This window comes from Anser cygnoides, chromosome 1 (assembly GCF_040182565.1).
Source record: "Anser cygnoides isolate HZ-2024a breed goose chromosome 1, Taihu_goose_T2T_genome, whole genome shotgun sequence".
Lineage (NCBI taxonomy): Eukaryota > Metazoa > Chordata > Aves > Anseriformes > Anatidae > Anser > Anser cygnoides.
In genome coordinates, this window is record NC_089873.1 from 147,281,635 (window position 1) to 147,297,374 (window position 15,740).

Sequence of the window (15,740 nt, forward strand, 5' to 3'; positions counted from 1 at the left end):
AACTCATAGAATATACAGCAATTACTCTAAATGTTAATCTTAGAGCCAGAGATCCAAGCATGATAGTATTTTACACACTTCTATCTTCTTAGCGCATAACACTTGTATCTTTTCTAAAAGATTACTAAAAGTCGTGTTATAAAAGTGAAACGTAAAGCATTTTTTATTGCCATTTCTGATGACTAGCATCAGCACTTACTTTTTGCGGTCCTTGTCTCTCTTCAGACTAACAACAGGAGTAGAGACAAATGCTTGTGTTTGGAGTAATTCAGCATTAGCTTTCTTCTTATTAAACATAGCCATGTCATCTTCTAGAGCTTTTTTCTTCTTCTCTAACTTCAGTTTCTCTTCTTGATGCATTAGCATAAGATGATCAAATTTAGTCTGTATCTATTTAAAGAAAGCACAAAAAATGCATTTCGAATTCATAGCACAAGGTGGGGCTATCACAAAACAAATGCACAGCAATTAAACAATAAAAGCTACCTCAGCTTGCACTGAAAATCACACAAAATTGCAGTTCTTTCCCAAAACTGAGAAGACTAAAAATCAACAATCCAGAAGAATAATATTTATATCAGATTGTTCTCCTGGATTCCAAGTGACTGCATACAAAGTAAGGGGTGAAAACCACGAAATGCACTAAGTGTTAGATTTACTATGGGATATACCTTTATTAGATCAAAAATAAGGAGTTCTTTAGATAGGAAACAATCATCAACAAAATTATTAAATGAGGATGGGTCAGGCAAAATCTGCTTCCCTATAACCAGATGGACAAGAAACCATACATGCTTTAGTTACGCAGGTACGTATTTTAAAATGTGTATTAATTGCATGTATATATTAATATGTACACACACGATAAGTCTAGCTGGGAGAGTTACTTGTGAGCTGTCAGCAGTTAACTGCTTTTCTGCAGCAATAGCTCTTTGTTCTTTTGATGTGTTAATGGATCCTACACTTGGGATGTACTGGATCAGCTTAAATATACTGTGTAGCTGTGCATGATAACCAAAGGGTGCTGCATGCCTCACTTCCTCACCCCCCATCTACCCCCCACACTCACCTAAAATCCTGCTTTGGTATCCTTGTGACCAGCTGGATCAAGATGCTGATCTGGCTGAAAACTGTAACCCTACCAAAATACCCCTGGATTTCAATTGTGTCATATCTCCGATCCAGCTGAATAGATTGAACATTTACAATCTACATGCACAGCTGCAGACTCAAGTGAACTATAGTGCCTGCTGAAGTACAACGTTTGTGCCCCTAAATTACGTAAATATAGAAGTGGTGTAACTCAGCCTGAGCTAAGATATTCTGGTACAAAAAGCAGTGGGATTTATTTCCATCTTGAGCAAAGAAGGAACTAAGAAATAACTAACTAATACTATAAATGTATCAGTTTGCCTATCCTATATAGCAGAGCTGTCAGATTTTATAAACGTGTGTGTGTATGTATCCTTTCGTTATTTATTTAATTACAACAGTTAATCAGATGCATTGCTGTACCGGGTCTGGCTGGGATGGAGTTAGCTTTCCCCACAGCAAACATAACGTCCTAAGCAGTCCTGAGCTTAGTTCTAGCACTCAGGAGCAGTGATGCTGCACGTTGTCGCTACAAGTTTCTTCTAAATGAAGGACATGAAAGCAATCTCAGGTACAACAGAAACTCCTGTTTTTCTTTCACTTCCATACACACATACGTGCTTCTGGGAGAGCAAGCAGCGAGAGTATACGACAAACGTTCTTTAGAAGTGACTGCATTATCACTTTCTCGCATCAGGAACTGGGAAAACTAATATCCATAATTCAATGGCAGCATGCAGAGCTCACAGAAACTGCGTGGTAGAAAGCAAAGAAGGGAAAATACCAAAGGCTATCACAGACAATGTGCAAGACCTAGCTGTGCCTATTTGGAACACAGCCAAATATTATTCCAACTGGATAGCCTCTTACTCAGAAGGATTGAACCTGATTCTTTTCCTCCGCCCGGAGCACAGGGGATTTAGCAGGTTTAGAAAACAAAATGTTCCTCGTATTTAAAATGTGCATCTGAACATCTTGCAAAGAAGTGCTGCATCTTTGCTGGGAGACTGAGGTACGGAAAAGAACATTAATGAACAAACAGATTTCCAATTTCAATTAAACCACTGTTTGAATATAAATACATATGACCACGACAGAGTCTGGCAGAAAGTAGATCAGAAGATCCTGTTTTGCTGGTGCAGTTTGACAGAGCTACATCTTCAATAACATATTCAAGAAATGTTCCACATTCACAAATCCCAGGTATTTGACATTAGACAGGGATCTAGAAGTTGTAATGTAGATTTTTTTCATTCCCTGCTAAAACTCTTAAGGTAATTACAAGCAGATTTAAAAACAAAACAAAGAAACAAACAAACGCTTTCAACCCTCTCAACGTGCAGGTCGAGAATATATTAAGTAACCGAACCTGGAGGTCATGCAAGCATACATGCCCTACTACTTGAGATGAAAAACAACCCATGTGATTTTTTTCCTGAGATCTTGGTTTTACAGTGAAATGATTCTACAAAGCATACATTTAGATTACCAACACACTGACCTTACACCCAAAGGAAGGTACATAAATTGATTAGTATCTTCCAAAGCACTAAATAAGACACTTGCCCCTATTTTCAAAACATTCCAAAATTTACCACAATTTATCAATTTACTATTGTATTTTAACACTCAGACGACAGCTGTTATGATACTCTTTTCTGCTTAAAACCTCACCATGAAACTCATTTCTACCACAATGTACAAGAAAATTGCAATTGCATGGTACAATAGTGACTAGGCCACGGTTAACCACTGTGAATTGCCAAAATGTGATTTTTAGAGGCCCCAGTATGCAGCCTATTCTTCCAGCACCTATGCCTGCAAAGCACCTACTGTACTGATACACATAACCATTATATTCATCACTCTTTTACGTCACCATATTTCTTCCTACTCTACTGACTTGGTCTGAGCTATCCACCAAAACTTACAGATCATAAGTTCTCTCACCCCAAGAAAGACTGATTAGACTAGCAAATAAGTGGCAATCTGCTGATCTAATCTGTGTAACCAACCTACTTTTGATTTTAAGTATTACTGCCACCTAAATATTAGAAAATCATAAAGATCAACTAGTGATTTTGCTAAGAACAAATCACAGCAAACAAACTTGAGGCAGACAGGCATGCTTACTTGTTGCTCTGCTTCTTTCAATATTGTTTCTTTCTCCTTCACTCTCTGCACAAAGTGTTGTCTCATCTCCTCCTCCTTTCTTTGCAGCTCAAGGTAGAACTCATGTCTCTTTGCCTCATAGGCTTCCTGCAGACTGAAGTCCAAAAATGTTAGCAAGTCTCTGGCATGCTTCTTTATTCGATCTGGAAAACTAACAACTGGGAACATTATTTAAACAATTCATATCCATATGAAATAATAACTATCACAGTTCTCCACATAAAAATTCATAAACAAACTTCAGTAGAAAGTTTCTTTCAGTAGAAACCTTCTAAATTTTGATTTAAGTAAACATCCCTACACAAAATTATTTAAGCTAACAGATCCAGGGCACTTTATATTACAAAGTAAATAAAGCGAGTTAGGAAACTCGTGTTCTAAAAGACTGGAGTGTTATAACTTTCTGCCTCCAACCTGAATAACCTTTTTCTTGAAGTTACTTATTAATAAAGGCACTAAAATTGCCAGAAAAATCCCCCCAAACTTCTGCAAAATTAAAACCTCAGTCTTAACATGGGATGTTACAAAAACAACGCATCTGGAGCATTAACACAACAAACTGGTTATTCACCCATCATATTATGCACTTGTCTAGCCGTATGCTGGGCATTTTGTCCAGAAGGATGCTGTCAGAAACTGTACCAAAAACTCTGCTGAATTCCAAAAAGATTACATCAACTGGCTTCCCTTGGTCAACTAGATGGGTAACCTCATCCTAAAAGGAAAAGAGGTTCGTTAAACAGGACTTTCCCCTCACGAAGCTGTGCTGGCTGTGACCAATTACTACGTTGTCTTTCAAGTGTTTTTCAATAACTCCCGGAATAATGTTCTCCATAATTTTAACAGGCACTGAAGTGAGACTGACAGGCTTGTGATTACCAGGATCTTCTTTCCTGCTTGTCTTGAAAACTGGGACAACATCTGCCAGCTTCTAGTCAACTGGGGCCTCTCCAGATTCCCAAGACCATTGAAAAATAATTGAGAGGTCTCACAAAGACATCAGTGGGTATTTTCAGTATCTTATGCCTTCCCATTTTTTTCTAAACTTACTCTACTAGACGTTCCAACATGCAAGACAATTTTCTTTCCTTTGAAAAACAGGCACTTGAAATTAAGAAACTTATTTTGTATCAAAGCATATCATAGCACATTAAAAGGTGCTGATAATTTATACAAATACTACCACAGATTTGGTATTTTTGAGGTGCACACCACAACTTTCTATCAGCACTGTGGAGACAGGAAAGTTGTTCTTCTCAGGGAAAAAGCAATACAGCCTGTGTACAGATGTAATTCATACCCCGAAGAGCCGGCTACATTTGAAAAGCATACCTATTTAGTGATGCAAGTCTTCCAACAAAACATTTACCACACAACTTCTTTAAATCACGATTCCACAAAAGCAGAACTGGTGGATCAGAGTTGTGATTGTTGTTATCACAAAACCAAAAGGATCTCCCCAGTGTCCTGTAGGGCTTATAAAAGCATCAAAACTTTGATAATATTCTCTCTTTATTCTGGGGCTATTCTTGTACACCATTCAACACTTCCTGAAAACTGACTGGTCAGCCTTTCTCAGTTATCATGAGTTGCTATTCCTTTGCCAGGAATCTCATGTCTTTCATTCTGATGTAAATATATAATATATATATATATATATACACATACATAGTATATACTTATATATTTTATATATACAAATATAAAATAAAACAGCTTTATATTATTAATATATTAATTTGAATTTAAATGCATTATACACACACTTTTGAACCCATTTTTAAGTCTCATTCTTAATTTTTTACTATTTTTATTGAAAGGGTTCTTAAATGGAAGGACTTATGAAACAGGACATCTAAAAACTTAATAATTTGGAGCAACAGTAAGATGAAATATCTCTTATTTATTTAAACTTATGATGACCGGGCAATTTCCCAATCCCAAAGTTACATAGTTTTATTAAAAATATAAACAAAGAGAGAAATCATCTTGAAATAGCACATGCAGACTTATTGTTTTCTACGATTACAAAGTCAAAGCACTTTTCCTATCCTACATTATCTGAGCCACACGTTGCAACTAAACAAGTTCAGAAGAACAACTTTCTGTTTTGTTTTTTAAATCAGCTGTGAACTAATTTAGGTCATCCTGAAATTGTATCTACCGCTTGAAACAAGGGCATGGTTTTCACACAGGTATATTAATTCACACTATCTTTGAGTTCAGACACCATATGCACTAACAATAAAGCCACTACACACTGGATATTCAAACGCTAAGTCTCACTATGTGCCAGTTCTGCTAGCAAACAGACTGCCTTCAGGTGCAATAAAGAAAAAAAGAAAAGGAAAAAAAATAAAGCAAAAGCTAGACTAAAGTCATATGCTGCAATTGCACCTTTATTTCAGTATGTGCACATTTTTAGACTCAGTCTAAGCTAGCTTATCAGGTAAAATCAGCAAAGGAGCTGCCACGATATTAGTAACATACTAACATTGCAGACTCTAGATTTACTAAATAATCAAATTACACATTTAAAGAATATGAGAAACAAAAACGTACTTTTAAATCCCCCTCCCCCTCAACTGACTTGTTTTGGAAATCACAAAGGAAATAAAAGCACTTTCTGTGTTTGACATGTCAGCAACATAAAGATCTAAAGAGTCTTTGGTTTTAGCAGCAGGGATGGGAGGTGGAAATAGTTCACCAGACTGTAAGCCAACAGGATCTTTTCAACGTTACCGCATACACTACCTGCAGTAAAACACTTTTCAGTTTACCTGAAGATTGTTCTCACTGTTTCTCATATAGCACATTACAGCAAACAAATTCATGTACTCTCTCACTCTTCTTGGTTGGACCCCTGTAATTTTATACCCCATTCCCTGTTTGCGAAGAAAGCATACGCCTTACTAATCCATTACATAGCTCGTAACAGCACTATCACCTACCTTTCTACAGAAGCAAAGCTGTGACATACAGTTTTCCTATCTGTGTAAGACTTAGAACATGAAAGCCTAAAAATAAAGATGCAAATCAGACATGTTCTGTTCATAAATAAAGACTCTAACTGAAGTGAATTCAGCTCTTGGTGGAACACAGCTGTTGTGTGCTCTGTGAACTTTGGATAAGAGCGATACTCAAGTAATATTTTACAGTTTGTTCATTTAAATTTAAAATAATTGTCAGTTTTGAAAAATACACTTGGAACTTTTTGTGTAGGGTTCCAGTATCAGTTAAAGTATACCAGAAAAAAAAAATTAAGTTTAACTAGTGGCAGGTACTGTTAGCAGTCCCTTGACTCAGTAGATGACTTATGTTGATACAAAGCAACACTTAGGACGTGGTAGATCTAAATATTACTGTTTTCCCAATAGGGGCTTGAAAAGCATGTATTTTAGATGGGGTTCGGTCTTGCCATAAGGAAGATAAAATATTTAGCTCAAATGCAAACATCAACAGTTGGTCAGATGAACTCCATTCCCAAAATTCTTGAGGAAGAAGTCTAATGGCCTTTCAGATATAGTGGTTTCAATTTTTAGAATCACAGAATCATTAAGGTAGGAAAAGACCTCCAAGATCATCAGGTCCAAGCATCCCCCTACCACCAGTATCACCCACTAAACCACGTCCCTAAGCACCACCTAGAAAATACAGCTAGAGTCATATCAACCCTGCTCTGCACCTGAACTCCCTCATGTTATTGAATCCTTCCTGTTTTTCTCTCATCATCCTCAAAATAGACTGAAAATCAACATGTTTTTGTTGGGGAACTGGAAGGTCCAAATATTCCAGTTTTAGGGAGGAGTAAAGCACAGAATAGATGGTTGCTCACATACTGAGAAACTGAGACATTTAAAATGGACAAATTGTACTTTTGAACACAGAAAAACAACTAAAACAGAAAATAATTAATATCAGAGAATCCAAACACACAAGCATACAGTCTGAATATCAATCATCGGCTTTTTTCAATAGACCCATGCGTATCATTTTTCTTCTTTAAAAACCAGCAAGTCCCTTAGGTGACAACACAGCTTAGATTAAAAACTGGATTTACAAAATGTCCAAATTCAAAACAGTAATAAGCCTTCTCCTCCCTTGCAAACATCTAAGCTTACTAGGCACGTATATATTCACACACACACCTTTCTTTATATTCCAACATGATCACAGAAACACAAATCTTCTTAAATATTAAAAGATGATAATAGAAGAAATTCCTAGATTTTACATCCATCAAGTAATGCACAAAATGCTTAAATTGCCCCCCAAATATTCGGCTATCCATTAACTTCATTACGCAAATTTAGCAGTAACATGCTTTCCAAGCTCCTTGCTGACCGTCTGCTTTTCATGGATCAGAAACCAAATTATATCTCCATGACTATGTTTAGTCTTAGATGGGATGCACCATATGATGGATTGTTAATTTTTAAGATGGTTTACCATATATTGTAATTTAATCTGATATGGTAAATACGTGACTGTAATTCTTATGACCTTTTGGAATAATACCCACTAAATGACTGAACTCTTCATTAAAAAAAAAGAAGTTTTGCATATTGTTTTTGCAAGGTGTATGAATTAAGATTCATTAAGCTCCCAAGTACCCGTTAGTTTCAGCTACACTAGTTATTGTTATCCAATTTGAATATATAATGGTTTGAAAAAATCCCAGTATAAGCAAGGTGTTCTGAAAACCGCAAAATTAATAGCTTACATTCTGGTGGATGATATTTTATATTCTACTATTCCCTCAATTATTCTAAAGACTGAAGTCCTACCTACATCTTTACACCTTTTTAACTATACAGTTAGAATCCCTTCAGACTTCCTAAGTATCGTTTACTTATTGTGAGTACCCTCACGGATCTTTTACGTGCAGTATCCTTAGATACTTCCAAATCACCCATAACCCTCTCATAGAATTACAATACGGCCAAGTTCCCAAGAATTACAGAAGACAGTACTTGGTTCATTCAGATGTAAGAATTCACTGGTAACTAATGCACACTGGCTGGCCAACATCTGGTAAGAGCCAAGGTCTTCTGTTTTTCCTGCAGTGAGAGTATCAATTGGATAATCCCCTGGAAGCATCCAACACTAGCATCCAACTGAAGCTGGAAAACGGACAGCGGGTTCAGAAGTTATTAGGGAGAGACTGACAAATTCATAGGGCAAACTTTAATTTCCCTGGAATCTGGTTAACAAATAAGTTAATTTTTAGAATGCAGTTGCAAATAAACAAAAAGTTAGTATGACACAAATTCACAAAAAAAAAATAGAATTATGGAATTGTTATTTTTAAGAGCGTACACAAGACAGTCATTTCAGACTGCTCCTGACTTTATTTTCCCTCCTCCCACCTAAAAATAAAGGTGTAAATATATTTTCAGTTGCATCCTGAAAACATCTTTTTCCACATCTTCCATGAAAATATGATATACATCTGGACATAAAAGACTTCAAGCATCCCATAAAACGTAAAGCTTGGCAACTTTTTTTTTTCCACATGTAAGAGCTAAAACCTTTACAGATGTCTGTCTGTAACTTATCTCATAAGGTACCTGAAAATCCGAGAATTACTGGTTTTGCTTTGCACTGGCATACAGTTTTGGATGTATAAATTACTATTTTACTTTTAAATCCAAAAGAGTTGTACAGAAACTCCACAAGTAGTTTTTTCACAATATGCAAAAAGGTAGGGCATGTTAGCTACTCAAATGCTACAAACACCAGTGCTGCCAAAACAGCCAATTACTCAAGTCTAGCAGAAATTTTCTGAATTTACATAAAACAACCCAATCAGATGACCAAATTTAACATGTAAGCAGCTACACCGCAGGCATAAAATACAACTTTTCAACATGCATTTAGACCATTATTTATACAAGAGACGTGGAATTCTAAAAATCAGTTATGTACTGCTATGTGTATTAACTAGACTTTAAAACTAAAGCTCTTAGAATCCATGCATGTACATTGTAAATGTATTTGAGGACAAATAAGATGAATAGAATTCAACAGTACATATTTGCTTACAAGAACATGATAGTCTCTATTCAGAAAGATATTTAAATTCACACGTCAGCAAAATGGGAACCACTGAACTTCCTCTATGGAAAGAGACATTTTCTATCACAGCACTGAGGATACCACACCTGAAGGTTTCATTGGTAGCTCCATAAAGCACCTTATCAATAAGGCTAGGTTAGTCTGCTAATTACACCACATATAGATCCTCTGCATTCTCTTCCTTTTCTTGGTATCATAAAGCTTCTCTCCCAGAAGACCAAGTGCCTTCTCTTTCAGACCTCAATGCCATACATCCTAGATCCAGTCCCACCTGTTTCTTCCTGTCTCAGTAAGTCTGGGAAAAAGTTATTTTTTCTAGATTCTTATGCAATATTTATTCTCATCCTTCCAAAACAATGAAATTTTCAACAGGCATGATTTACCAAAACTAATTTCTTAAGAGCACTGTTTTGCCCCATCATTCTCAATAAACTGATGTATAGCGAGCCCTATGTAAAAAACAACACACGAGAGGGAACACAGCTTTTCTCTAACTCCATGAAGGAATTTATTTCTAAATCAACTTCTGATGTGTAAAATACTATGACATTCTGATACAAACCTGCCACTTTATACTGTAAGCAAAGTGGCAACTGTTTACGGGTGTCGCAAAGACAATTTTTGAATTTGTGGCATAAAATATACTTTAATGTACATGTTAATTTTTATAATTTAAGAATGCTTATCTTGAAATGGCTGTACACTGTGAAATTCAAGTTCAGAAAAGCAAAAGGTACCACAGTCAATACCGCTATAAACACATCTATATAAAGGCTTTCCCTGGATAAAGCAAGTAAGATATCAGCTGTTAGTGTACGTTCCTAAACCCAAAGAAATGTCTATGGTCAATTTCAGTGGGCTTTAAATCTCAGTCACCTTTGGTCCTCTATTCACGAAAAGGATTTGTTCCCTTCTTCAGTCCAATGTCTTCCTTGACCACATTACTCTTATTTATTATTCTTTGAACAATGTATAAATTAGATCTAGTCAAAGCAGAAGAAACGCTGCAACACACAGTTATAGTAATTGCAACTGCTTTACAACTTCTGCATGAAGTACAGGTGAAAGCAAAGAATTTAAGCCACTAAAAACAGTGATCTGGAGGGAAGCTATCTATTTTTACCAGAACAGAATGGGTAAAGACAGTCTGGATCACTAAGTAAAAAAACCTGTTTGTTCAAAGCACTAGAAACTGTTTTTAATGCAAATCCTTATTTTGTTTTCATGTCTTGTTTAAGTGGGTATTTTCCAAAATAACTATGCAGTAATACCACTTAGCTAAATCACGAACACTTTGAAGACTTCTGAAGCATCAGTTTTTCCCTATCAGCATGTTAACAACTGGCATACTTGCAAAATACAGTTCTACATATAAAATGACCAAAGGAAGTTGGAAAAGGAAAAGGGAGATGACAGAAATTGAAATAATGATTAAACAAACTGGATATAGAAATTGTAAATACTTCCTACAGAAAAAAAAGCTTTACTACATGAAAAAAACAAGTGTCTCTAACCCCTAATCCTCAAATAACGTCCTATAGGCTAGCAAGAGATTTCTTGACCTGAAAAGGCTAGACACTTGTTATTACAGCAGATAATGTGGGAAGTCAACGGTGTAACGAATGATTTTGCAAACGTTTTTGGTTCACTTCCTTTTGAGTCCAACCAAACCATTGTTCAGAATCAGACATTGTTAAGAGAAAAAGTAAAACAGCATTCTAATGTATAATGAAAATATTTTAAAAGGCATAAGGTGTACGTACCTGAGGAAAATGAACATCCTCCATGCTGAAAATTAAAATCCTCACGTTTTTTATAACAGACATATTTCAGAAGTACAACTAGCTCATACGTCTGTAAAAGCAATGCTTATATAATCCCATATCCTGCTCCATGAAGATAACTGAATGAACATGTATGTACTCACTCCGATTAAAAAATAAATAAATACATAAAAATTCTCTTTCTTAGAAGAACTGTATGAACCTTGTGTGTATGAACCTCTTAGAAGAACAAGTATGAACCTTGTTCTGTATTGCATTGATACAGTCAAATGCGAAGTGAATGAAAGCTGAAAGCCAGTGCTGTACACGAAAATCCTTTACCTTACTGGTTTGTTCTCAGGGCCAATGTCTCTGAAGCCCATTTCTTCCAGTCTGCAGCGCCTGTACAGCTCATAATGGCGTGCATGAGTCTGCTCTCTTAAGTCTTCCATATTTGTGCAAATAAGCATCTCACGAAGCTTCACAAAGTCACAGTGGTTCTCATTTTCCACTAATCAGTTACAAGAGGGAAATTTAATTATTATACACAAGTATATAAATGATCAATATATATTTTAAATAGTATTGAGATCCTTTTGTTTACTAGCTATACTTCCAGGAAAAGGTATCTGTATTTGTTGTACCTCTTAGACTTCCCTGTAATTTCTGATATAGACATTGAAGCACTAACTGTAAATACCAGTAAACATGTTCTAACATGTCCTGATTTCCCATTTGAATTGAACAAAAATCAATTTCTTTCTTTTTTTGCTCTTCTGTTCTGACAATCATGAAACTTTAAAATTTGGTAGCACTGGAGGCACTGCCACAATACTAACCTACATAAATCTTACATATACCACCTCACAGCTTGATTCCAGGGATGCATCAGTGTTGAAACTACCAGTTACTGCAAACCTCAAATATTAATTACTAAATTCCCTGAACTGTTTACCCAAAATACAATCTATATGACATGAGTGGCTAATAATAGCCACTTTTAAAATTAGTGAATTCTATAATTTAAAAATAAAAAAATAAAAACATAAAAATACCTTTGAGAATTCAGTTACCTTGTACGATGCCCCAAGGGTATTGACGAGCTTTCACCATTTTGTTTCCAATTTTCACCTCTTCCGTACTTCCTACTACAGCAAATGGCAAGTGACCCTGTAAAAGTCACACCAACACGGCCTTGTCTCTCCACGTTCTTATGTAAGAACTGAAAAGCAAACACTTCAAAAATAACCTGGGGGGGTGGGGGGAACAACACACAACACCGTTTCAGAAAAAGGCAGAAAGGCAGTTTTGAGCCAAACCCTACTTTGAAGGGATCTTCTTTGCTAGGCAAACCACTCATTCAAAAGTCAATTTACAATGACAAAGCCAGGAGAAGCCACTGACAGACCAGACGGTTGTGCTGCCACTGAGAGGAACCCGTCAGGCTGGAGAAATGGGCTGACAGGAACCTGGTGAAGTTTAACCAAAGAAAATGCCAAGCCCTGCTCCTCAGGAGGAACAACCCCATGCTCCAGCAGATGTTGAGAGCTGACTGACTGGAAAGCCTCTCGACAGAAACAGACATGGGGATCCTGGTGGACAACAGGTGGAACCTGATCCGGCATGTTTGCCCTCACAGCAAAGTAGGCCAACATCATCCTGGGCTGAATCAGGAAGAGCATCACCAGTACATAAATGTCTCTGCCACTCTTATTTGTACACAACCAGAGCTTGAATCAGCGGTATCAGCTTGGAGACAATCACAGGTCTGGACCTGAGATGCTGTTACTGCTATGGGCTCTGCCAAGTGACCAGAAATACAGGACTGGGTGCTGCCTGTCTGGGTGCTGACCCACTACAACTGACCAAATAAAGATTTATCACTAACTGGGAACAAATCTTTAGAAAAGCATGACATTGCCTAAGTAACAGAAAACAACCTCTGCCCACAGAAGACTCTGTTTCTGAATGATGTTCAGAGTCCCTGGCACAAAGCATGGAGGCTGGGGCTGCAGAGCCAAATACTTCCACATATCGGTTCCTCCTCCATGATTTCAAAATCAAGTACACGCTGGGATAAGATACAAACATATGCAGATGAACAGCAGATACAGATAAGAGTGCTTAAAATACTCAAGTCTAGCTTTACAAGCTTAGTTTAACCTGGCAGGTACCACTGGGACAATCTGAAAGCACAGCAGTAAAAAAGACAGAAGGATATCTGACTTAGTAATTCCCAAAGAAAATTTGTCCTTATTTGGAAGGACAGCAACAGATAAAAGTAAAAAGCAAATGAGAAAAAAAAAAAAAAAAAGATTTGCAATCATAAAGACCAGAGAAAACTGGAGAAGTGAGGCACTTTAATATCTTCCGTAACAGATGTAAGAACGTTCGCTATGGAAAAGAGCAAATCCAATCTGTCCACTTATGTTAGTAATTATGTTTTAATTATCCAGAAACTAGGAAAAGTATTTCTGAGGGACATCCTCTTTTCTGTTGCTGAGCCAGGAAAGAAAAAGCCTCCTAAACATGCAGCATCAACAGCAGAGGGACAAGAAGACTGGGATGAGGGAGGGCAAAGGAAGCCCAAAAACACAGGAGGTTTTTAAGGAGAGAGAAGATAAAAATCCAACTTGCTGCAAATACAAACCCATAAGCCTCAGAATAATCGTGGAAGAATGGGCATGAATCAGCACCAGAGAGTGATGCTTTAATACTGAAATATTAACGTCATTGCCATTTACTTACATTCATAACGGTATTAACTTGAGAAACGGTTTCGTCATCAGTTGGAAACTGGTATATCTGGACATCGTTGCTAACTAATTCACTCATGAGTTTGTTTTTGAACTTCTGCAGTTCTGTTTTCGAAATGCTGTCTGCTTTGCTTATAATTGGTATAATGTTCACCTGTTAATGACACAAATTATACGGAATGTGTAAGACTTCAGTTTTGAGATGACAACTTTTATGAATGTAATTGTTTGGTGATAAACTCTTCAAAACTTTCCTCTCAGTCTAAACTTTCCCATCAATATCTGATGAGTTTCAACAATAACAAGGAAAGCTTCACAAACCATTAAAAAAAAGTATTCATTGGCATCATCTTAACAAAACAATAACATATTATTTAATCTATTTCCTCATAAGTGACTCTGAGAAAAGAAGAAGGAAGGAGAACTCATACAGTGTAGTACTCAAAGATAAGATCAGCAATGTCTACCTACTACCGAAATGATATTAAGTATTTATGTGTTAAAAATGTTAAAGTGTTAAAGTGTTAAAAATAGATTTTTTTTTTTTAGTTCACAGCACTGGGGGACGTAGTTTGGGTGTAATATGAAAGCTGACAGTTTAAAAGCACACAGAAAAGGAAGCTGAGCGCCAAACTCTGTCAGCCCCTCAGCCTCTTCCCTGGGCTCATTCATTTCAGGTACAACACCCTGCTCATCTCACCCCTGTCACCCATAGCTCTTACCTTAGTCCCTAATACAGCAGTTAGTTTCACAAGCATCTGCTGAGGGCAGGAATGACTGAGATGGAATGACTGAGTCTTGCCTACAAGTTTTTACAGTAATTATTCAGAATTCAGCATGCAATCCTACTGCTGTAAATTGCCCTATTTGCTAAAATAGTTATGACAGTAACTCAGTATTTTTAAGAATAATTTGGCATCTATTATCTTCCTATCATCACTTCCAAAACAAGCACTTTTCCTAACAAGATACAAAGAATTAAAGTCAACGTCCAAAATTCTGGTGGGACAATACAAATAATCCTTCCAGATTTCAGAAGATTTGAGAGCTATGCATAGTTCCTTGATTATAGTTGAAAAAAAAAAAAAAAAAAGAAGAAGAAACTCCCCCCGGTATACACGAACACATTCTTTTCATTGTTCTGACTATTCTGTCTGAATGGAAATTCCTAAGCATGGAATTTCAAGTCCCAATTCAGTATTTTTTTCTGAGACTGTAAGACAGAAAGACTTCAAAAAAAGACTGAACTGTGTCGAGAGGAGAGGGAAAAAGTAACAAACACTAAATCAAACAACCCTCCCAGAAACACAGCCGATTATGCTCAGAAGTGCTTGCAGAGCAGATATGTGTAAGGCCTAGCATGTCAATATTTCAGGAATATTTCAGGAAAACAAATCTTCTGCTCTCCCCCCAACTCTGCACAAAACAAATGGTATTTCAATTTCAGAAAAAAATCTCTCAAAATCAGTATCAATAAAACTAACATTGTTTTTCTTAAACTAGAAGTTTCTCATCCTCACCCATTTTATCTTCATGCCCCTAGGGCTCTTCCCTTCCCAGTTTCTTCTAGTGCAAATACCTTATTTACAATTAAAAAGCTCAATCCAGGTGAGCCAATTCTGAGATTCAGTGTTTTTGAAATAAGTCATCTCAATGTCTTAAGCAAAATGTCAGAAAGAAGAAAGCATACCAACAAAGTATGACTTCTAAGACTACCTGATGATAGCTCTTAATTGCACAGCATATGCAGCCTAAGCACATATGCTGTAAAACATCCAAAATCAAAATGCTTTATTTTTAATTTTTGATGACTGAATTAACTTCAGGTTGTATAAACGACCTAATACACCTAAGAGAAACTTAGAGCTCCAACTAAATT

General features: G+C 36.6%; 1 protein-coding gene across 7 annotated transcripts in view; it reads right to left on the reverse strand.

The window, feature by feature from the left end:
* SEPTIN10 (septin 10) overlaps positions 1–15,740 on the reverse strand; it is a 29,405-nt gene that overhangs the window by 2,243 nt on the left and 11,422 nt on the right. For 6 of the 7 annotated variants that reach the window (XM_048077927.2, XM_048077928.2, XM_048077926.2 and 3 more), the window contains 5 exons: positions 13,854–14,015; positions 12,179–12,275; positions 11,448–11,616; positions 3,226–3,358; positions 200–390 (listed from right to left, as the gene is read on the reverse strand). In XM_048077927.2, the coding sequence (XP_047933884.2) occupies positions 200–390; positions 3,226–3,358; positions 11,448–11,616; positions 12,179–12,275; positions 13,854–14,015 (752 nt within the window). Of the gene's footprint in view, positions 1–199; positions 391–3,225; positions 3,359–11,447; positions 11,617–12,178; positions 12,276–13,853; positions 14,016–15,740 lie in introns of those variants that run through there. The other variant, XM_066985234.1, reaches the window with a different exon arrangement.